Source organism: Phoxinus phoxinus (assembly GCF_949152265.1).
Source record: "Phoxinus phoxinus genome assembly, chromosome: 9".
Taxonomy (NCBI): domain Eukaryota; kingdom Metazoa; phylum Chordata; class Actinopteri; order Cypriniformes; family Leuciscidae; genus Phoxinus; species Phoxinus phoxinus.
In genome coordinates this window covers 17390997-17414542 of record NC_136884.1, presented here as the reverse complement: position 1 = coordinate 17414542, position 23546 = coordinate 17390997, and the positions used below count along the sequence as shown (strand labels likewise).

Below are 23546 nucleotides of genomic sequence, written 5' to 3'. Positions count from 1 at the left end.
CTCTCATGTGTGGGTTCTCCCGTGTGTGCAGACAGTGGCACGCATTGGGTTATATAACAGTAGATTGTGACTGTGTCATTCACAAATGACCTTCAGTTGCTTTTTCCTATGTCATTCTTAAATGAGACACTGAGCCAGTCCAATGTTTACTGTAGCTGTGATGGACACTATGTACACACACACACACACACGTTTGTCCTTTAGGGTACGGATTTTCTATTGTTGTTATACCGAGCTAATTATATGCTAATTATATTGTCTATACCCCTAACCCTTACAGAAACATTTGCATTTAAAGTGCCCCTATTCTAATTTTGTTTGGGAGGTCTCCTTCAACAGTCATTAAAGGTAAAAAAAACACTTTTATTTTCTCATAATATACGTTGCACATCCCTACAGTTTTCAATGATTCTCAAACGACTCGTCCAAAGATTCAGTCTCTCTAAATTCCTCCTTTCCACGAGCTACTCTGCTCTGATTGGCCAGATGGCCCAGTCTATTGTGATTGGTTTACCGCTTACAGCGCAACATGGAAAGAAAATGTCCATCAGCATAACTGAATTTCAGGAGACTTCCTAAAGCTCAGCGATTGTACACACAGTAAAGATGGCGATGGCGTAGATTTTACCATATCAATCTGAGCGCGAGTCTGAAGATGAAACATTGGAAGAACTATTCATTCAACCCGAACCTCCATCGCAAGCACAGCTTGAGCAGGACGTTTCTCAGTGATACGCTACTCAGACAAAGACTTTATATATAGATAAATAGGACTTGACTCAGTTTGATGTACTTTACAAGATGTTGCAACTGTAATCGTCGGTTAGGAACCTGGGTATGCTCTTTGATACCAATCTTTCATTTGAAAGTCATGTGTCTAGTATCTGTAAAACCGCTTTCTTTCATCTTAAAAATATATCTAAATTACGTCATATGCTCTCAATGAATAATGCAGAACAATTAGTTAATGCGTTCATGACCTCAAGGCTAGATTATTGTAATGCTCTACTGGGTGGTTGCCCTGCACGCTTAATAAACAAACTACAGCTGGTCCAAAACGCAGCAGCTCGAGTTCTTACCAGAACCAAGAAGTATGACCATATTAGCCCCGTTCTGTCAACACTGCATTGGCTGCCTATTAAACATCGTATACATTTTAAAATATTGCTGATCACTTACAAAGCACTGAATGGTTTAGCTCCGCAGTACTTGAGCGAGCTCTTAACGCATTATAGTCCTTCACGTCTACTGCGATCTCAAAATTCCGGCCAGTTAATAAAACCTAGAATATCAAAATCGACTGCTGGTGGTAGATCCTCTTCCTATTTAGCACCAAAACTTTGGAACAGTCTTCCTAACATTGTCCGGGAAACAGACACACTCTGTCAGTTCAAATCTAGATTAAAAACACATCTCTTCGGCCTAGCATACACATAACACATTATAAACTTCTATAATTCAATGTTAGGCTGCATAGTTTAGAACAGCCAGGACCGGGGACACTTCCCGTAAATAAGAAGGATGGCGTCTACGCTAATATTAGTCTCTCTGTCTATCCCGAGGTTTACCGTTGTCCACCGGAACCAGGCCGTATCCAGATCTGATGAAGGACCAGCGCCAGGACACGACGACGCCGCTGACCTGAAGTGTCAACCACCAGTCTCTCCTCCTCTCCACTCCGACTTCAACCAACCGGAACTGGACAAATTCTCTGATTCATTCTGACTTCTGACCTGTAATGCTCCTGAATCATAATCATACACTGTTCACTCATTGGCCAGAGGAGAACTGGCCCCCGACTGAGCCTGGGTTCTCCCAAGGTTTTTTCTCCATTCTGTCACCTGATGGAGTTTTGGTTCCTTGCCGCTGTTGCCTTGCCTTCTGGCTTGCTTAGTTGGGGACATTTAATATTCAACAATATTATAGATCTGCCTTAAAGGTGGACGACGATGAAATTGTTTTTTTTGTATTATTTTCATGTTATCACTGTGAAGCTGCTTTGATACAATCTGTATTGTAAAAAGCCCTATATAAATAAATGTGACTTGACTTGACTAATACCACACCATCAGCAGCATTAACAAGTGTATGTCCATCAACAAACCGATGTGTATAATTCTAATTTATTGTGGTGCACATGTGGGAACTATATCATTAACTGTATCAATAACAGCGCATACGGTAGCAGAGCACTCACGTGAATGACTGATGTAACATTAAAGTTTGTAAAACAAATCTTGATCCATCCTTTATCTTTACTCAAAGTAGTAAGAACAACAATCTGCATCAATGGACACAATTTTTGTGTAATAGTGGCCCACAGCTGCTTAGCAGAACTATTTCGGTTTGTTTCTCACATGTTGTATGGGTGGCTTTTATGATATGTTATGCTGATTTAACATCTTTTTTCTCTCTAGTTCTTATTCACTGTCTTCAGTTTTTCTCAAACATGTTTAGAGCAACAAGACAATCTTATTTGTCAGCTTAACTATCCCTTTAATACAAACATTATTTAGTCCAGATACAAAGCAGTTTTTTCTCATGGGAACTGCAGCGAGAACATTTTGTCCACGTTATGTAGGTGTTTTGGTTTTACTATCATAGTGCGGACATTCTGTTACATAAAAAGATAGCAAACTTTGACCAACAACATTCACACAAAAGCACCAGAAAGCTTTCTCTCTCACACACATCCACACACTCAAGGTGATCAATAGCTAATCAGTCCACAATTAGGTAACAATTGTAATTTGTTCACACCAATACATGTGACACAACTTTTTAGTTTGGTGTGACCAAGACTTAAGATAAAAAAAGGTGTCCTTAAACCAACCACATAAACACAAGTCCACTGTCAAGATACAGAGGATACATTATCTGTTCATGTCACAACAATAAACAATAATCGGTCGTTCTGGGGGTAAAAACCCGCGCCAACAATGTAGAAGTAGGCCAAGTTCCAAATTCAGTATGGTGACATTTTTCCACAAAATTGTATGTATTTTTGTCACTTTTTGTGATATTTTTTGCCAAATTACCCTTATAAGAAGTATTTTTTTAACTCACATTAGTGCATGTTAATGATGGATCGAAACCAAAATTTTGGCTTTAGGACGTTGCTAGCATCTGGCTAGGGTGACCACCATGTAATTGCTTGGTTGTAGGACAGTAGATGTGATTTTGCAGGACAATGTGTGACACATTAGTGATAGATACATTTACTGCTATTATACTAAGCAAATAGGCTTTAATGTAAATAAATATTTACAATCAAGTGTGATAACTTTTTAAATCGTCAATAAGCTTTGTTAATTGTGACCGGCTCTGTGACTGGTACCCAATTTGCCCAGGTTCAAGCAATGTAATTTACTCTATGGGACCTATTCATTCTCCTAAACATGATCAACTGAATAACAGGCTAGACGATAGAAATCACATTTAAACTAAAATAAATGTCCTTAAGTAGCGACAAGTTTATTTTCCTCTATGAGACTATGCAAACAATAAATGTGTTTTTAACAGATTCAACTGGCTGGTTTAGCTGTATTTAATGACTATTGATGAGATCTACTTTTGATCGTCCATAGGGGCTTTCGCACCGGAGGAACCTTTTCATAGTTCCTAGAAGTACCCGGAACTAGGAACGATTTTAATTCTAGGAACTCCTTTTGGAGGAACTAATTTAGCTTCTACTTCAGAGTAGGGTCTAAACCAGCACTATAGGAACTACCAGTGATGTTAGTGTTCGCTGATTGGCTGAACGCACACGAAACACCAGCACCCGCCATTTTTAAACACACAGATTTTATAGCCAATATATTTACTCCACAAACTAACCCCTGGACATGGAAAACAGTGATGGATGAGCCTCTTAACCTTTACGCTAAGGAGAAAATCCAACGCAACTTTGAGAGGGCCAAGCCAATCTTGATTATGTATTTCTGCTCAGCTAGCAACACTAGACATCATCCACACGGCAAACGCTAATACCTTTTCATATACTGTCTACTTTCTTTGTATAACAGTTCTATCTAATAATGTATTACACAGGACTGTTAGACAGATCATTTCGTAATGAACATGGAGAATGCGAGCACTGTGAGCTCAGGCTCTGGTCTTCTCAGCGCCGTCAAAATCAAGTTCTGCCGCACCGTCAAAATAAAAGTCACAACAACAAATGTGGCTTATGTCACTTCAGAGTTCCTACTGGCGGGCGAATGTACCCAGGAATACGTTCCGAAGGGAACCATTAGTTCTCGGGGAACCACCCTGGTGCCTAGTTCCTAGAACTAAGTTCCTTGAACTACTCGGTGCGAAAGCCCCTCATGTCATCAGTGGAAAAACTCTACGCATGCGTTGGTTGGCTACTTTCCGGCTCTAGCTACAACATGACGCCTGTACAATCTTTTAAATATTATATTTCTTATTGTATTTCTTATAGTGGTTGTAATTTCAGGGAAGGAAAAAAAATAATACAGACACTTAAATGCAGGACACTGCTTACGTCTTGCAGCACACGGGACAAAGCTTCAAATTAGGGACTGCATTTTGGTCACCCTACCTCTAGCATCTCACATCTCATATGCAGCTGAATAGCATCACACTGTCATCTGGGTCAATATTTTGTAAATTACAAAGTAGTATACAATGCATGCCGAACACCATCTAATATTGCATAACCTGTAGGTATGAAGGAAACACCATGCATATACTGTACATATAGGGCAATCCCAACTTTTTGTTTTGCTTTTCATACATAGAATACAAGGAGACATTCTTATTCAAGTACTCACGTAGGAAGTGTTTCTCCAGTAAGGCAATTTCCAAATGACCCTTGACCTCATTGAGACGTTCTGATTCGCTCCTCAGGTCTTGCATGACAGACAAAGTCCCCAAACCAGCCTAGAAAGAAACAGACAGGGTTATTGACAGACATAGATGTGATTCATCCCACACACAAATAAAAAGCTAGTCTCTCCGACTGGTGACTTACAGAATACTAGTCCTCTATATGATGTCTTCCTCCTGTTTTAGTTAGATAAGCCTCAAACTGAAGGCTAGTCTCAATGACAAATGTGGACTGTACAATTCTGACTCACTGATAGCACAACATGAACCTGCTTCTGACTCCATTCCGCCCTACACACACAAACACACACACACACAGGCCGAAGGACCGCTAGATCTGCAGAAAGACGAACCGCAGTGAGTGAGAGAGAGAGAGAGAGGCAGAGAAAGTAGGTGAGTGAGAGATTAGGAGAGAGGGCGGCACTGCAGATACACAGCAGAAAAGCAGAGGTGTCTCTTTAAGAGGCCAATGCGACTGACAGAGCAGGCATGCTATCTTCACTGATACACATGCGCGCGTTTGGGAAGAGAAAGGGAGAGAGAAATTAAGAGGATGAAAGAGACCTCGGGAAATCCTTCTCAATAGTTTGCACAAAGAAACGTTTGAGCAAAAAGGTAAAAAAAATATGGATTTTGTGATGGGCACTTAGTTCTAGGCTACAGGTTTTCCGAGGCAAGCAAATCACTCTAGAGATGCGAGAAGATTCTGACAGGCTGACTGGCATCACAAAAATGCTATTCGCTAGTGACTATCCTTAAAGGTAGGGCAGGCAACAAGGTGGCTAGCAAATAGCAATAGCAAGCTAGCTTTGAAAGCATAAGATCTTCATGAAACACGATGTCTACTCGAAGGTATGAGAAAACACATATGTTGACAGGCAGGGAGGACATCGTAGGACATTTGACCAACATGGTCCTGAGACTTCCACACAAGATACATGTACATGTTTTTAATATTTAGACCACTTCTATTATTTATTGCTATCAGGATGTGAAGAGAGTTTCAACCAGTATAACAAAAAGCCTTCCCTTCCTTTAACAGTGATGTTAAAATCAGCAGAGAGAAAAAAAATTACACTTTTAACTCTTTCCCCGCCAGCGTTTAGAAAAAAAAGTTGCCAGCCACACCCAGCGTTTTTGGTAATTTTCCCAAATATTTCATGGCCCCCAGAATATTTGTGGGTATGAATATCTAAGCTTGCAATATATATATATATATATATATATATATATATATATATATATATATATATATATATATATATATATATATATATATATATATATATATATATATATAAAGAACAGATCATCTGCTTTTATTCAGATCTGAACACTTGAATGTGAGTAAGTTTCATAAAAAAGAATTTTTTTTTAGCAAAAAGTTGTCTTTGTCAAAAACTGCGTCCAGATCTGGTTCAGAACGATGATCAAAGCATAGATAGAGTAGAGTCCATCAACATCCCTAATGCTCACAGTCCTAACCACTTCCTGGGTCAACATTTCATTCAGTAACATTGGGCAGTTTTGATTTATGCTGTTTTATGTAGTGTTATTTTACATATGCATAAGATTACATATGTTATCGCTTATTTCTGCATATTCTTCACATGTGTTTTGATCAGGAGATTCAGAACTCTTTCAGAAGATGTGTGATAGCGCCCCCCTACCGTATAACAGTGAAAACACGGAAAGACGAAAATTTCCACCAATGGAGGGGAAAGAGTTAAAAGCCCTCCAAACAACTTAGCAAAACATCTACTATGTAAAAACGTAATATTTGTGCTTAATTTTGTTGCTCACAAAATATTTGGACCAACTAATAAGGATATGAATCATAAGGAATTCAACAAATTTGGATACAATGTAGATTCCACTTAACTAATTATGATGCTGTCTTTGGTTGTATAACAATCTAGTAATATACTATACTGTATAGTAGACTCAGTTTTTAGTTTCATTACTAGATTTCGCAATAATTTCATAAGGACTTAGAAAAAGTCTAACAACATCACCACAAAATGGAAAGAGTTGGGAATTCAATTCTGAATCAATTGTTTATATGCAACAAATTCAAGGGATGGGATTCAGACTTTGGGGAATCAAAATATTGTCTTAAAGTAATCTGGCAATCGGATTGAGTGTTTAAATGACTCAATACTAATCGAAACATTGATCAATTCTGACTCATGTGCATGTAAAGTCAAACATTATGTGACAACAATGTAGCATACTCCAATTTACCATAGGTTCTCTATTCCAAACCCTATTAGCCAAACTGAATCTTGCACCTCTTTGACACAAAACAAAGTGTCCTGAGAGAGAAGATGTTAAGGGTCATCAACAGTAGGAGACTAGCTCTCATAAACCGGGTATTCAAAGTCAATCAAACCCCTGCTTGTGTGATAAAGTGATCTCATTACCCCCCGGCCTTCAGGGAGTCATTAACGTATGAATCAAATAGTAAAAAGTGCAGCGACGACACATTCTAAACTACACAGATTACCACACTATCAGACGAGAGTTGTGCTGGCTCCATGCGTGTCTGTGTTTGTATGTGTGCGGCAGAGCTATTTGGATCCGCATGTGAGCGATGACTCACTCCTCACTGCTGACTAAACCTCACATCACCACTGGTGACAATCTCTGTTAGCAGGATGTTGCATTCAACACTAAAGCTGCCCGTGATGCAGGAAATTACCAATGCAAACATATGTAAACGCAGTGGTAAGACTGGTCAGCAGGTTACGTGCTTCCTGAAAGCCATTGCAGGGCTATATCGATATTTAGCTCTTCGGAATGTTTTATTGCCAAAACACAATTATGTTGGAGAGAGCTCAAGGTCTGTGGGAACCATCACACTATCATTTTGAATTATGAAAGCCTTTTGAAAAGCTTAGCCTTGGACAAGCTAAAGATGTTTCAGGGTATCATAGAAGCATTCCCAACACAGCAGCAGAAAAACTAGAGAGTAGAGTTGTCAAAAGTACCGACTTCGGTACCAAGTCGGTACTGAAATGTAAAAAATGTGACAATACCAGTATTTCCCTCTAGCATTTTGAGCGGATTCTCAAACATCTCTGATTGGCCATTGTGTTCAAACGCTCAACATACCTGTACAGTAGCCTATATGTCTGTGATTGGCTACAATGATCAACGCTTCAAAAACATTGACGCTCTTCACCGAACGCTTACACAGATACACGAGCGAGTTTGAAAGCGGCGTCTAAGCGGATCCGCTGGGAATCCCGTAGGGATTCGCTGATAGACGGCCGCTTTTAAACGCTCCCTTGTGTATCTGAGTAAACGCTCTGTGAAGAGCATCAAAGATGTCATTGTTAATCATTGTGGCCAATCACAGACATATATGGTGAGCCCATCAAAACAATAGCCAATCAGAGGAGTTTAAGAATCCGTTCAACAGCGCTCAAAATGCTAAATGGAAATGCTGGCAGTGTCAGATTTTTTTTATTTCAGTACCGACTTTTTTGACAACTCTACTAGAGAACTAGATTGAGAAGGGGGGAAAAGAACATAGCCACATATTTTTATTTAAAAAATGTAATATTGCATAAAAGTTATGGATGGATACACCAACGCTGCATCTGAAATCAAATACTTCATACTACAGTATGCAAAAAACAGTGTGCCAAAAAAGTAGTATACCCGAATACAGATAAAAACAGTAGGCGAAAAGTCCCCGGGAGAGGATATATTGATGGAAGTTAAGTGACGCAACCGACGCTGGTAGGTCAAGTGATCGTAACAACATGGTAGGTGAGACTTTCTGGGTGTTTGTTTCTTACCTCTATAATATTTTGGTGCCTAGATACGGGCAAGCGTCTCTCAGTGTAAGCCTATAGTATTTTTTTCACAAGTATAAGACAATAATGATAATTCATCCTTTTCACACCAACATGCTAAACTGTAATCTGAACACGTTTTATAACAAATCTTTAAAATACATATATTTTAAAATGAATAAATAAGCACTGAATCATGTTCATTCCAACAGTTATATAATATTTCTGAAGTTTTCACCATCCCTTTTCATCAAAATGGATTTTACAGTATGTGAGATATGAGATTCTAAGAATAAAATCAATGCGTGCAAGTCATTCCATGGGCAACCAATAAAAAAACACCACTGTTGTAAAACTTGCATCATTTAATGCCTTAGAAAAATGCCATAATGCCAACAAATAGTCGAAACTAAGATGGATCAGGAACAGAATCCCGTCCCGAAGCAGAGTTAAACACTCCCACAGGGTTTTACAAATCTCATGCGATTTTACAGTTCACATCAAGCGAATGGGTCACTCCCAGGATCAAATGCCACTCCCTTAACCCAGACCTTAAATCAGTTAGCGCACTTGGGATTTAAACTTGTGACCATATGTGCTGCTTTGATAGGATTTCAGCTTTAGAGGATAACAAGAAGTGACTCTTGCCTCATAATGTCCGTGGCCGATTACGCCTGATGTCCACGCCGTTTCTCCACTGTCAACTGTAAATAAAGCTGATACGCTATTGTTGTTATTACCAGCGCAGATTTATGTCTAGTAGCTTGATGCTATTGTTTCACTAAGTACAAATAGTCAATATTTGTAACAACAGTAAGATATAAAATATTCGAAAATGCCATGTTGGTTTCGATATTTTGGCTTTAAAAGTTTTTTTAAGGTTGTATTTAGTCTCTCCCTCAAGAACTCAAATAATTTTTCATCAGTTTCTACCCAAGGTCTTATCCTCACAGTACTTATTTCATACTGAAAAACAAAACATAGCTTATGCTGGGGACATTTAATATTCAACAATATTATAGATCTGCCTTAAAGGTGGACGATGATGAAATTATTTTTTGTATTATTTTCATGTTATCACTGTGAAGCTGCTTTGATACAATCTGTATTGTAAAAAGCGCTATATAAATAAAGATGACTTGACTTGACTTGACTTGGTGACCAGTAATGCTAGATTTTTCATCAGGGTGCTCATGGCCTAGATCCATGATGAGAGGGCGATGAGAAAACAAAGTAATTATTTCATTCCACACCCTTGTGACATGTCTCAGCGTCTACTTGGTGTCTTGCCAATTTACGGCAGTATCTTAACTGACAGTATTATAACTGACTTTTTTTAAAACACTCTTGAGCTTGTTTGAGGAGTCTGATGCCAACATGTTGCTAAGCTAATGACTCGATACTCTAATACGCACAGAAATACATAATAGTTGTTTGTTTGCATTATTCAACAGAAAAATTCACTGAATCATCACAGAAGTGAACTCTTTGTGCAGGCCAACCCCAAAGTTAACATTATCCTGGTTTCGTCAACAAAACGTCAATGGGATTTTTCAATTGGCTTTTGGATTAAAGCAAAAAAATTTACTTAACCAACTAAAGTTTATGATTCATACACATTTTGTTCACCAAGATAATATTCACAAATGAACACGATTTGTATGAAGCATAAAGGCAATTGCCTGAAGTAAAAAGCTATTGTTAGGCTATAAACAAACTACACCACGGACGCATGACTTTAAAGGGATAGTTCACTTTAAAATTTAAATTCTGTCATCATTTACTCACCCTCAAGTTGTTTCAAACCTGTATTAATTTATTTATTCTGCTGAACACAAAGAAAGATATTTTGAAGAATGTCAGTAACCAAACAGTAGGAAAAAAAAATACTATGGAAGTCAATGGGTACAGACTACTGTTTGGTTACTGACATTCTTCAAAATATCTTTCTTTGTGTTCAGCAGAAGAAATAAATTAATACAGGTTTGAAACAACTTGAGGGTGAGTAAATGATGACAGAATTTTAATTTTAAAGTGAACTATCCCTTTAATGTCACCACCACTAAACTGCCGATTAACCTTTCAGTCTTTATTTCAATTCTACAAGTTGGAAAGTTTGAGTTAGAATATGTTGACTGTTTCATTACAAATATGTGCTTATAAACACAGCAAGAATGTCAAAGCAGACTAGTAAGTAGATGAGATTACATGTTTGGTGTGATGAAGTTCAATGTCCCAGGGAACCATTTGACCACTTGAAAATGTAAAAAACAAAAAAAAACCTGAGCTGTGTTTTTCCAGTCATCTGATTTAACCATTCAAAAAACCCACTGAATTTGCAAAAATGCTTATTTCAGAAGTTTTAGGACTCATTCTTAAGAGTCGAATGGACTGATATGCATTTTTCAGAGGCACATTTATGTGTCCAAAGGTAAATGTAAAAATCATAGTGACTAGAATATATGATAGTGATCAGGGCTTGAAATTAACTTTTTTGCTCACCAGCCACTGTGGCAAGTGGTTTTCCAAAGTTCCAAATCCCACGGCCAAATTAAAGCACTTTAACACCAACAATATTCATCCAGAGCAAATGAAATGAGTGAGTGATAGGAGGCAGGTTTGTGTGTCAACTGTCGGAGAGATGACAGAACGAAAAAGCGCAGCTGTTCTCCTGTATCTATTCGAGAATAGAAAATGCTATATTTTTGACAACACCACATTTAGTTTACTATTTCAGGAGCCTTTTTAAAGGACTACAACTGAAAAATTCAACCCGCCAAAGTGGCTAGTAGGAGCGACTGAGTTACACACCACTGCTGAAATCCACCTGCATTTGACAGGTTGGCTGGTGTTAATGTCAAGCCCTAATAGTGATGCATTCTAAAGAATTGGGTCAAGTCCTTTGATTTGGACCAATTACTAAACACCTTGCAATATGCCAAACACCTCTCTGAAAACCGTACCAACCACATATCAACAACCTGATGACCACACACAACACCCTAGCAACATAGCTACGAGTTTTGCATGAATCAGCATCGCTTTTCGTGAAAATGTAGCACATCTAGTTTTGCTGCTCCCACTTGAACCAATAGGCATTTCTATGTGGAGTGCATGTTCTCCCTTTGTTGGTTTGGGTTTATTCTGGGTGCTTCGGTTTCTCCCACAATCTAAAGACAGGCAGGATAGGTGAGCTGAAGAGGCTAAATTGCCGGTATGTGTGCAGCCTTGCGATGGACTGGCCATCTATTCAAGGTGTCCCGAGATGCTAGGATAAGCGCCAGGACTCATGTGACCCTATTTAGGACAATCTGTTGGGAGAATAGATGGATAGTTTAGCCGGATACTATTTGGAACACTCAAAAATAGTGCCTGGGTGGGCAACTCACTAGTTTTCGAATAGAGCCATGGATAAGGGTTGAGAATTAGACACCTTCCCATAGAGAAAGATGCTCTACAGCATCCTAGAGAGAAAAAAAACCCCACATGACTGTCACCCGACAGCATCTCAGTTTACATTTAAAAAAACACACTGTAATGTTGCAGATGGAAGCAGAGGAGGTTGGCTCTATTGTGAGACACTTATGCAACACCATGACTAATCTGAGGCTCCATCATTGAGGGGAAAGCCTCAAAATAATCAGAACACCGAATTACACAGCTATGACCATAAACCTCTCAGAAAACATCTCTAACACGATTACGGCAAGGAATTCTTCCATAAACCATCTGTGAAATGAAAAGGTACCAGACTGAAGCAGCAGTGTCTGGTTTTAACAGGATAGTGAAGTGCATTAAAGCATCATTTGGCTGCAGGATGACAGACCGAGGACTGCATTTCTTGTTTGCTGCACATCAACTCGGTTCAACCAGGCGAATGAGACGACAGAGATATTTACAACATTATGGAAGATAAAGAATAAGTTAATGTGAAAAGGTCAGACTCTAAAAGAGATTCGTCGCACGCACAATTTGAATAGAGAAAACTGATTTAAAGGAACTGCATCTACCTCCTCATGCAAAACAAAATCTGTGCTAATCCTTTCATCACAACATTCTAGCAGCCATCAATCTTCAAATGATTTAAAATGCTCTACATAGGCAACAACACCACACGCCACACAAAGAGCCCTGTGGACTTAACTCACAATTGATTTCAATTTACCATCAGCATGTCAATAAGCTGACATTTTCAAACTTTTAACAGGTAAATCAGTGCATTTCTATTGATACTTTTCAATGCTGAATTAATTCTATTCATCATCAGCGCAATGCGTTAAGGGAATGCCTTCTCTCAAAAGGATACAATTGGCAAAATAAGCCTTCACAGTTTTCCTCTGACATTTTGGGGTATAGAATATTTGGTAACTGACATTTGACCGGTGTTGGTTCAGCAAAGAGCTAAACTGAGGGCCCAAAACGAGAACCCAAGTCCAAGTCATTCGGCCAAACGTTACCTTAGAAGGCAGCATAATGTTGCTAGCTATCTTTTGTGTTGGGCGCAAACATATGTTGCCTAGGTAGGCACACTAGATTTTGGAACGGACCTTCTATAATGCTCCAACATCTAAATAAAAATCACCAACATCTTATATGTATTACATAACTAACAAACATTCCTAAACAAGCACTTCATAAGGGGCTTTTGCACCAGGTAGTTCTAGGAACTTAGTTATAGGAACTAGCCCCGAGAATGAATTAACGATTCCCTTAGGAACATTTTCCTGGTTGCGTTCGCACCACCAGTAGGAACTCTGAAGTGACGTAAACTGCGCTTTTTGTTGTGACTTTTATTTTGATGCCGTGGCAGACATTTATTTTGAAAGCGCCAGAGTCTGAGCACACAGTCTCCGAGTTCATTCGTTTTCGATCTGACTAACAGTCCTGTCTAATATGCAATTAGATAGAACTGTTATACATAGAAAGTAGACAGTAATGAAAAGGTATTAGCGTATGCCGTGTGGATGATGTCCAGTGTTGCTAGCTGAGCAGAAATACATAATCACGTTTCTCTTGGTCCCCTCAAAGTTGCGTTGGATTTTCTCCTCAGCGTACATGTTAAGAGACTCATCTATCACTGTTTTACATGTTTGTAGAGTTTGTTTGTGGAGTAGATAAATAGGCCGTAATCTGTGTGTTTACACAGCTTTTTTTAAAATGGCGGGTGCTGGTGAAACGAAACGCGTTCGTTCGGCCAATCAGCGAACACTAACGTCACTGGTAGTTCCTATAGTGCTGGTTTACTCTGAAGCAGGAGCTAAATTAGTTCATCCAAAAGGAGTTTCTAGAACTAAAATAGTTCCTAGTTCCTTCGTTGCGAACACGCCAAAATCCGGGTACTTCCGCCAATAGTTCTAGGAACTATGAAAAGGTTCACCTGGTGCGAAAGCCCCTATCCTTAACAAAGTTGCCAAATGAAATGAGAACATCTGTATTCACAGTACTTACAGGGTCTCTTTGCTCATCATTGTCTCGTATTGAAGGTCGAGGTCTCAGTAGCATGTCATCACTACATTCGGTGTCCGACCCCGTAGGGGACTCGGGTAGATCCAGGAAGTCATCTCGCTTTGGACCGCGGAATCTTATTTTGTCCAGCCGCTTTAGCATGTTCAACACAGCTGCTTTAGGCTTTACCTTAACATTGTGTATGGCAGCCCTGCAGAGTCAACAAAGTACAACAAAGCATTAAGGACAAAAGGTACAAACTTTACAGGGAACTTTCAAAGTAAGATCTTACACAGGAGAACAAATGCTTACATTTTAAGGCCAATACACACCGCTTAGACAAACACGTTTGTATGGCGTCGGTCAGAGTTTGTTTTCACCTGACTGACCATGTTCAATCAGTGTTTGTTGGTGCCTGTTGGGGCAGTGCGAACTTGACAGTTATTTTTAATTAAATACTAAATCCAACTGCCAACTTGTTTGTCTGTGCGGTGTAAATTCGCCTTAAAAAAAGAACACAGGTGTTACGCTGCCAACCCGCTGGAAAGCTCACTTCCACATAATGAAGAAGCAAAGTGGCTTTATCACAGTAAGTCAATAGTACTGACAGGCCGATATATATCATCCAATCCCATTAATTAGCCAATTCGTGGCTCATTTGAGATTACTGGCATTGGCTGATGCTCATGTCAACTTGGTCGAAGTTTAAGTACTGTGTAATGTTCATTTGATTTCAGAAATTGTGCATATATCTCATGCCTTAAATCAGGACCATCCTCTATCAAAAGTTAAAACATTCTGAAGCAACTAAAAAAAAAAAGAACGAAAAAAAAACAATTAAAAATCACACGCCATCATAACATAACCATGTATTTATTCAACCGCAATGTTTTATTCACTTGACATTGATGAGCCGATTAAATAATTAACAACCTGAAGCTTTTATAATGAATATGCACACACTAATGGATGCAAGCCACTACACTGTTTTGATTTCATTAATAACACAACCCTTGATTAAACGTGAATCTCCTCTCTGAAATATTCCATCATGGTTTACCCAGAAGTCACCTCTCTGACTCATATCCTCAGGTCTTTCGCAAAAACACGTGAATGAATATTCTCAGCAGTATCTAAGGCTGACCTTTTAACAAGAAAGGCAATTCATCTGCTATTTTTTTTTGTTCTGAAGACCAACGCCAAGAGGAAATCTCTAATGATCACAACAGGTTGGAAATGGATTGCAGGGGCTTTTCCTGCCTTGAGCAAGAACCACTGACCAAAGTTGGTTTGTTTAAAATCCAGCGGACAAAGTGCCATATGTGGATTTCCCACAGAATTTATTTGGCAATGTCACTACCCTTTTTGAAACGGTTTCAAAAAACCTCGTCATAATGTAAGTTTCAACCATTATAGAGGACAAATGGCTTCACAACACAACCTTAAAAACCATGATTTTTTCTTTTTTCTTTTCTCCATTTCACCTCTGCTCTAGCCTTATTCCTAGCTTTCTAATAAACTTGGTAATTGTGTATAAATATAATTTACTATGTGTTGAATTGCTTGTTATGTTCCTCATTACTCAAGTCGCGTTGGATAAAATCGTCAGCTTAAGTAAATGTAAATGAATTATTTTTTTTCCATGGAAGCAAGCCATAACTTATATGAACTTGAGGGCGAGTCAATTATAACACTTATTTTAACACTTTTTTGCTCTACCACTTACAATATAAGCTAATATTTACAAGTTAAAATGACAAGATAAGAATAAAAAGGTATTATGTAGACAAAATAATGTCATAGATTATATCCAGCCACAAGAGACAACAAAACAATGGGGACAGGAGATTCAATTGTAACCGTTCCTCTCTGGAACAACATTATGGAACAGGGATTGGCTTGAGAGCTCTCGGTGCTTATTATTATGAAATTATATTTGGCTGTTTTTGTGATTCTGCATGCTGAGAGAGCTGCAGAAGTCTCTAATCGAGTACACAAGGCGGAAGTAAATGTGTCCACCCACAGATCTCTATTCTCTACATGAACATCCACCACCAAGGTTCTCTGAATTACTTCTATCTGAACACCACTGAGAGAACTGAACAAACACCATGACTTTCAATAGCAGAGGTCATTCATACATAGACAGAGATTAAATTCAGTTCATTCAAGATCAAATATATGCTGCATAACACACACACACACACACACACACCCACACACAAATATATATATTCCTACATAAACTCGCTCAGTGCAGGAATCCTGCTTTACACTGATCATTGCTTGAGAAAACAGCTGGATCTGAAAATGACTGAATCTGAATCGGTGATTCAATTGATACATGAATCAGTGACTAATAGTTCAAATAATTACTAAATCAATGGATCAGTTGTTCATCAAAAGTTTAATTAATCAATGATTCAAACGATCAACGATTCAGCTTATTTGAATGATTCAGTTGATTTGAATCAGTGACTCAATAGGTCATTGAATCTATGGATCAATTAATCCAAAAATGAATCAACAAATCAAGTACTCAATGGAGCGATTGATTCAGATTATTGGTTATAATGAATCCATGGATCAGTTAGTTAAAAGATTATATGTCAATGAAAAAAACAAACAGTTAAATGAATCGGTTTATATTCATGAATCAGTTGATTTCACAATGGATAAATGAATCAGTGGCTCAATCAATTAATAAATCTATGTATTGATGAATCAATTATTTTTTCTGGGCTATGAATAAAATAAATAATAATATTAATAGAAATCATATTTTCCCATTTAATTTGTCTTATCTTATTTTTGTTTTGTTTAGAATAAGTAAATATGTTTGTTGTTTGTATGACAAAACAACATGTTTGTATCTTTTTGTATGACAAAAAGTTACATTTTTAAGCGGATTACATTTTTAGGCTGCTTTGCCTCTAACAAAATGATTGAGATGGTCAATCAAATCAAATAAGGCGTTTCTTACAGTCTTATACTGTTATAATATATATAAAGGTTTTACGACAGAAATGTTCAGCGACCGACAGTAATAGACTATCTAGTGATGCAAACTACTCAACTTTTCATGAAATTTCGCCGTTTTCGCCATAAACGAATGTGATGACACAAGAAACGTTTGCGTTTTCGACATATTGGACATACGAAGAGTCAATGTGTGCACATTTTCTAAATAAAATATAATTTTCAAATAGTTTAAGGGATAGTTCACCAAAAAATTATTTTACTCATTACATTATACATTTATGCATTTGGCAGACGCTTTTATCCAAAGCGACTTACATTGCATTTCAAGCTACACATTTACATTCTTATCAATTCTTGCTTTCCCTGGGAATCGAACCCACGACCTTGGCGTTGCAAGCTTGCGCCAAGACTCTACTGTTTGAGCTACAGGAAAGGGTTTAACTTATCCTCAAGTTGTTCCAAATCTGTACGAGTGTCTTTCTTCTGAAGAAAAACGTTGGTAATCAAACAATTGATGGACCCCATTGACTCCCATAGGAAAAAAATACTATGGAAGTCAAAAGCTACCATCAACTATTTGGTTACCAACATTCTTCAAAATATCTTCTTTTGTGTTCAGCAGAAACTCAAACAGGTTTGGAACAACTTGAGGGTGCGTAAATGATGACAGAATCTTCATTTCTGGGTGAACTATCCCTTTGAATTATTTACTTCATAACTAAAATTAGACCTACAGTCCAGTACAGTAGAACTTATTTTAATATTCTCATTTATTCATTCCCTTAAATCCCTTTTTAATCCTTTAATTATTCAATTCCTTTAATGTTATTATTATTTATTATTATAATTAACCAGCACAAAAATGAAACTCCGCCTATGCGAGTGATCACCCTTATACGGAACAATGAATAGGCTGATCAATGGATCAGTAAATGAAGGAGTGAATGACTTAATCTCAGCATCACGCGAGTCACGCGACAATCATCGCAACATCGCTGACACATATAACAACTTTCACTCCATCATCATCATCATCATACGTATGTTCTCTAGGCCGTCTACATGTCGTGTGTGGATACAATGTATCCGTTTTCCACAGAATGATACATGTTGTACCTTGAATGACAGAATAACGGCGCGTTCCTGGAACGCATTTAAACGCCACATTAAACAAAGACATGACACATTAGATTATGACGTATACAAGCTTAGCTATTTAAACCAGCGAGCTCTTAGTGCGACACTGTCCGCGATAGCTTCGCTTTCAAGATCGTTACTCTGAATAGAAATGGGGTTTCTCTATCAATTATGACAGCGGTGAAGAAGACATAACTGTACATCGCCTGTTGCAGTCTCGAATCGGTTTAAAGGTCCGCTTACCTAGCTCGCAAATCGTAGCAAAGTTTCATGAACCCTGCTGATAGTCTGAGATAGATCCTTCAGGAACACCTGCTGCAAATATCTCCCAGCGTCCCCTCTGCTGTCTGGAAAAGAGCCGCACGATGTCCCTGGAGCTTTTATTTAGTGTGCGAGTTAATGTCAATCCCCCCCAGAGAACAGGCATCTGCGTGTGTTGTTGTCGATGTCACTGAACTCACACACACACACACACACAGCAGACGGGCAGAGATCTCTTAAACGAGTCCACTGATCTCTTAAAGGAGCCGCAGCGCTGCCTACTTGTTACTATAATGCAATAGTCAGATTGACATGCAGGATTGTTGGGTAGCTGACGAATATATTCGACAATGCATTATGTTTTTTTCTATTTTTTATTTTTGTTAGAGTTTTACATGCTATTATTATTGTTATTATTAATATTGCATGCGGATTTGATGTCTTTATATTAATTGTGAAACTATATATGAAATATTAATATTTGCATACTAGCTAGCCTACTATGTGTTATACTGCATGACCATTTACTAGTGAACTAGTGAAGGTAAAGATGTGATTAAAATGGCAAATATCTATTTGCACTATTATCCCTCATAACACAATTATATGAATATTATATATATATATATATATTGAAAATTGAGTACACACCTGCAGTCATGTCAATTATATTCCACCATTATTTCATTATTTTATTAGTAATATATATATATATATATATATATATATATATATATATATATATATATATATATATGTATATGTATATATATCTATATATATATATATATATATATATATATATATACATATACACAGTGCACATTAATAATAAGATGATAATGATTATTATTAATAATCAGAGTCTCTGTCTTGCATTTAGAGTCTCTGCCATTTTGTTTATTTTCTAGTTTAATTGTAGCTTATTTAAATGCAACAATAGGTGTAGTAACTACTTAAATTAAAAAAGTTAAAAAATATACATAGAAATGTTATATCCCACAAGTTTTACTTACATTTTTCAAACATGACGAGCAGAACTCTCAAACTCTTGTCCTGGATCAGACCCATGAAGAACTTTGACTGCTGGATTTAATCAATAATCTCCTTTTAAACAAGAATCACTTATTCTTTACTGATAAGATTACAGATTTTGGTTAGTCATCCCTTGAAGAGTTACGAACATCAAGAAACCGCTCAAGGTCCTCTCAGTGGCTGTACCGCTAGATGGCGCCAGATATTACCGGAGATGTTCAGTGATGAACGTTTGTAATTTTAAACATATTTGATTGATGTTTTGCCTCGTGACCGTGTTTAAATTTCACTCGCATATTTTATTATTATGAAGCTCCTTAAGCAAGATCCAACAAGACCTGTTAAAATATGTTTGTTAACGTTTCATACTACATTTCTTCACGCAATAAATCACTCATGCCATTAATTATCTTATCAGTATCAACACTTGACCAAACCTACCTTTATCCATTTAAACTGAGGCTTTCACAAGTGTGCCTGGATTTAGATACTGTTAATGTAAATTAATTAATGATGAGGATCTGCTCATATGGTGCAGTGCTATTTTTTAAAGGGATAGTTCACCCCATAAAAATTAATTCTGTCATTAATTACTCACCCTCATGTCGTTTCAAACCTGTAAGACATTCATTCATCCTCGGAACACAAATTAAGATATTTTTTATGAAATCTGAGAGCTTTCTGTCCCTCCATTGACAGCTACGCAACAACCATGACGCTTCAAAAAGTTCATAAAGAGTCCAAATTTTATGAAGAGACTCGGTCACTTTATATAATGAACAGATTGAATGTAGGGTTTTATTCACTTGAACATTCATCAACTCAGACATCAGTTGTGGTAAAGGAAGCTCAGCATGTTCGATTGACGTGCAAGAATCAATGAGGTTTATTTGTGTGTGTTACGCAGCACTTTTGATCGTCTGCATTTTTGGGTGTAAACTAACCCTGTGAGAGGACAAGTTCTTAAAAAAAGGAGCAGAGTTAATATCCAGACCAGTCCAGACCAGTAGGCTACTAGACCATTTGAGGCTGATTTAAGGATTAGGATGTCAACTTCAATGAACTGAATTGCATAAAAAACCTAAATGTGTTTTTTCTTCAATTTTTAACTCCCGTGATGACAACGTTATCTTGTGCAGAGAGAAAAATATATACCACACTAAGTAGTGATTGTGGGAATTATCACTCTCGGTACACTATAAGTAGACCAGAGACCATAAGACCCATATCCACACCAACACTTGAGACCATGCTTACATGGTTCAGAAACGCCTCAACACCACAAAATTAAAACTCTGGAAAGGGAGACAGAAATACTCCTGACCCATGACAAGAAAAGAGACATCAGAGACTAAAAGATATTCAGGATAAAAACAGGATTTGTTAATTGATTTGTTATTAACGATAAATGATCATACTTAAAGGAATAGTTCACTTCTAAAATAAAAATTCTGTCATCGTTTACTCTCCCTCAAGTTGTTTCAAACCTGTATTAGTTTCTTCTGCTGAACACAAAAGATATTTTGAAGAATGTCGGTAACCACACTGTTGGTGGACCCCATTGACTTCCATAGTAGGGGAAAAAAATACTATGGAAGTCAATGGTGTCCATCAACTGTTTGGTTACCGACATTCTTCAAAATATCTTCCTTTGTGTTCAGCAGAAGAAACTAATACAGGTTTGAAACCACTTGAAGGTGAGAAAATGATGACAGAATTTCCATTTTGAAGTGAACTATTCCTTTAAATCCTTTTGTTTGACCCTGAGGTAACAAATAAGCCAATAGATGGCGCTAAAAGTAAGGGAAACGGCCTCACAAAATACAAACAATCATACAGCATATGCTATCCAAAAGTTTCATCATATTATTATTTCAGCATAAGTCATACCTATATTTTACTGTATCTCAACTATAGAGGGAGATTATGGCTGTCACACTTTTTGCTTCAGCATCAGTAACTCCAACTTTTATACAAAGTACCCACATTTGTTTACTGCAAAAGGCATCGATTCAAACCTCTGCCGGGGTAGGATTGAACACATGCTGGGGTAAGTTGTGACAATAAGACAAAAGAAGTAAACTGTGGCCACATCATGCATTATGCTTCAAAAATAGGTTTATAGGCAAAAGAATAATACAAAACAATGTCTCTCTTCCTGTGATTGACAGCTCAAATCCACTTTCTGTTTGACTCAGAGTTTGTGCAGTTGTGTGTAAATTAGCCTACTAGAACAAACTTCCTTAGCAGTATTTATGCTGAATGAACACTCGACTTACACACACTTCCTTTGGCTTTGAGTTTCCAAATGGCTCCTTACAGACAACATAAAAGTTTTCATTTGTCTGACATCTCAGAATCCTCACCACTGGCTTCACACACTCTTTCTTTTCCACTGTCTAGGCATTCTGTAAGATTAATAAAAATAATCTCTTCTTAGTTGTAACACTTTATAAAGATGTGCCACAATCTACACCAGTCAGTGTTTAGCTAGCTGTATTAGCATAATGGAATTAGCAGGTTAAAAATGCATCACATTCTGCCTGAGAAACTGCAATTGAATCTAATATAAGTTATGATTGTGTCTGCAAAAGTACTAAACAAAATTAAGGTTTAGTCTAAAATATTATATTCTTACCTAAAAATCCGTTTTTTCTTCACACAATCATAGGACTCCTAGCTAAACAACATGCACAGAATGTGTCTGCTATCATGTCAAATGAAAGCTTTAGTATATAATACTATTAGTTTGGCCAATGGCACAGCTCACCCCGAAGCTTTCAGACACACTACCTCACATTTCTTTTCACGTATCTCAAATATACTGATAGGAATACCAAGTGAAGAGAAACTATTTCCCAAAGGCCATTTCCAACCCTCATTTTCCCACACTTTCTCTCTTTCTTTCCTGATGGCACTAAGTATGTGAGACTTCAGGAAGGGCCAAAGTTTATCAGCACCAAAGCTGACTGACAACTCTTAAGTAGCTGTAACTCAATCCGTCCCGCTAGATTTCTGCCCGAAACCTGTCAGTCCTGACAGCAGAGGAATGCTCTTTCATATTATTACTTGCTATTTACAACCCATTTTACATACTCGTACCCAACTTATTTATCTAATGTTACATATTCCAAATAATGTTTGTTAATGCATAACGAACCAACGGACAATATATTTGTTACAGTATTTATTCATATTTGTTAACAAAATACATCTGTCCATTGTTAGTTCGTGTTAGCTCAGGTCCATTAAAAAATATGAACAGATACATCTTTTGATTTGACTAATGTATTAGTTGTAAATAATAGTAGTTAACACTTTACAATAACATCTCATTTGTTAACATTAGTTTTCTTTCTTTTTTTCCCTAATGATCATTTAGAAAAAAAAGACAATTTAAACAGTTTTTATGTTTACTTTTAGTTTTTTTGTCTCAAAAGTGTTAAATAAACAGTTGGAGGTAACGCATTACAAGTAACACGAGTTACATAATTAGATTACCTTTTCCCAAGTAACTAGTACAGTAAAACATTACTTTTACATTTACAACAAAGTATCTGAGCATGATTTACTCATCTAACTTGCACAAAAACAGACTTACTCAAAATTAATAAACAGTTAAATTAAAATATTAGAATATTAAGCAAACCTTTTATTATACAACTAGGCCTATACTTTATGTAGCCTATTTAATCTCACTTTATTAACCAGTGTCTTTGCTGCTGACCTTTGATGATCCAATTCAACCATACGTACAAGAAAAAGAATAACTTTAGATAAGAAACATATTTGTTTGTTTGTTTCTTTTAATGTTGAATATTGTTGAAAGAGAGTTGAACTTTCTTCTCTTGTGTCTGCACAGCTGAAAGGTTTATCAGAGAAACGCCCTCTACTGTACAGGAGTGAATTTGCATTTCCTTCAGCCTGAGGCTTATTCATTTCACTTTTGAGGTCGAAGGGCCTTTACATTTGCCAAAAAAATTACTTAAAATATAAATACAACACACCCCAGACCAGGTCAGAAAACTTAGGTGG

General features: G+C 37.3%; 1 protein-coding gene across 3 annotated transcripts in view; it reads right to left on the bottom strand.

The window, feature by feature from the left end:
- Window positions 1-18780, bottom strand: part of gramd4a (GRAM domain containing 4a) — a 57498-nt gene extending 38718 nt beyond the window's left edge. For 2 of the 3 annotated variants that reach the window (XM_079622148.1, XM_079622149.1), the window contains exons 1-3: window positions 18459-18780; window positions 14100-14307; window positions 4794-4902 (exon numbers count right to left, since the gene is read on the bottom strand). In XM_079622148.1, the coding sequence (XP_079478274.1) occupies window positions 4794-4902; window positions 14100-14307; window positions 18459-18487 (346 nt within the window). In that variant the 5' untranslated portion in view covers window positions 18488-18780. Of the gene's footprint in view, window positions 1-4793; window positions 4903-4993; window positions 5255-14099; window positions 14308-18458 lie in introns of those variants that run through there. The other variant, XM_079622150.1, reaches the window with a different exon arrangement.
- Window positions 18781-23546: the final 4766 nt, after the last annotated feature.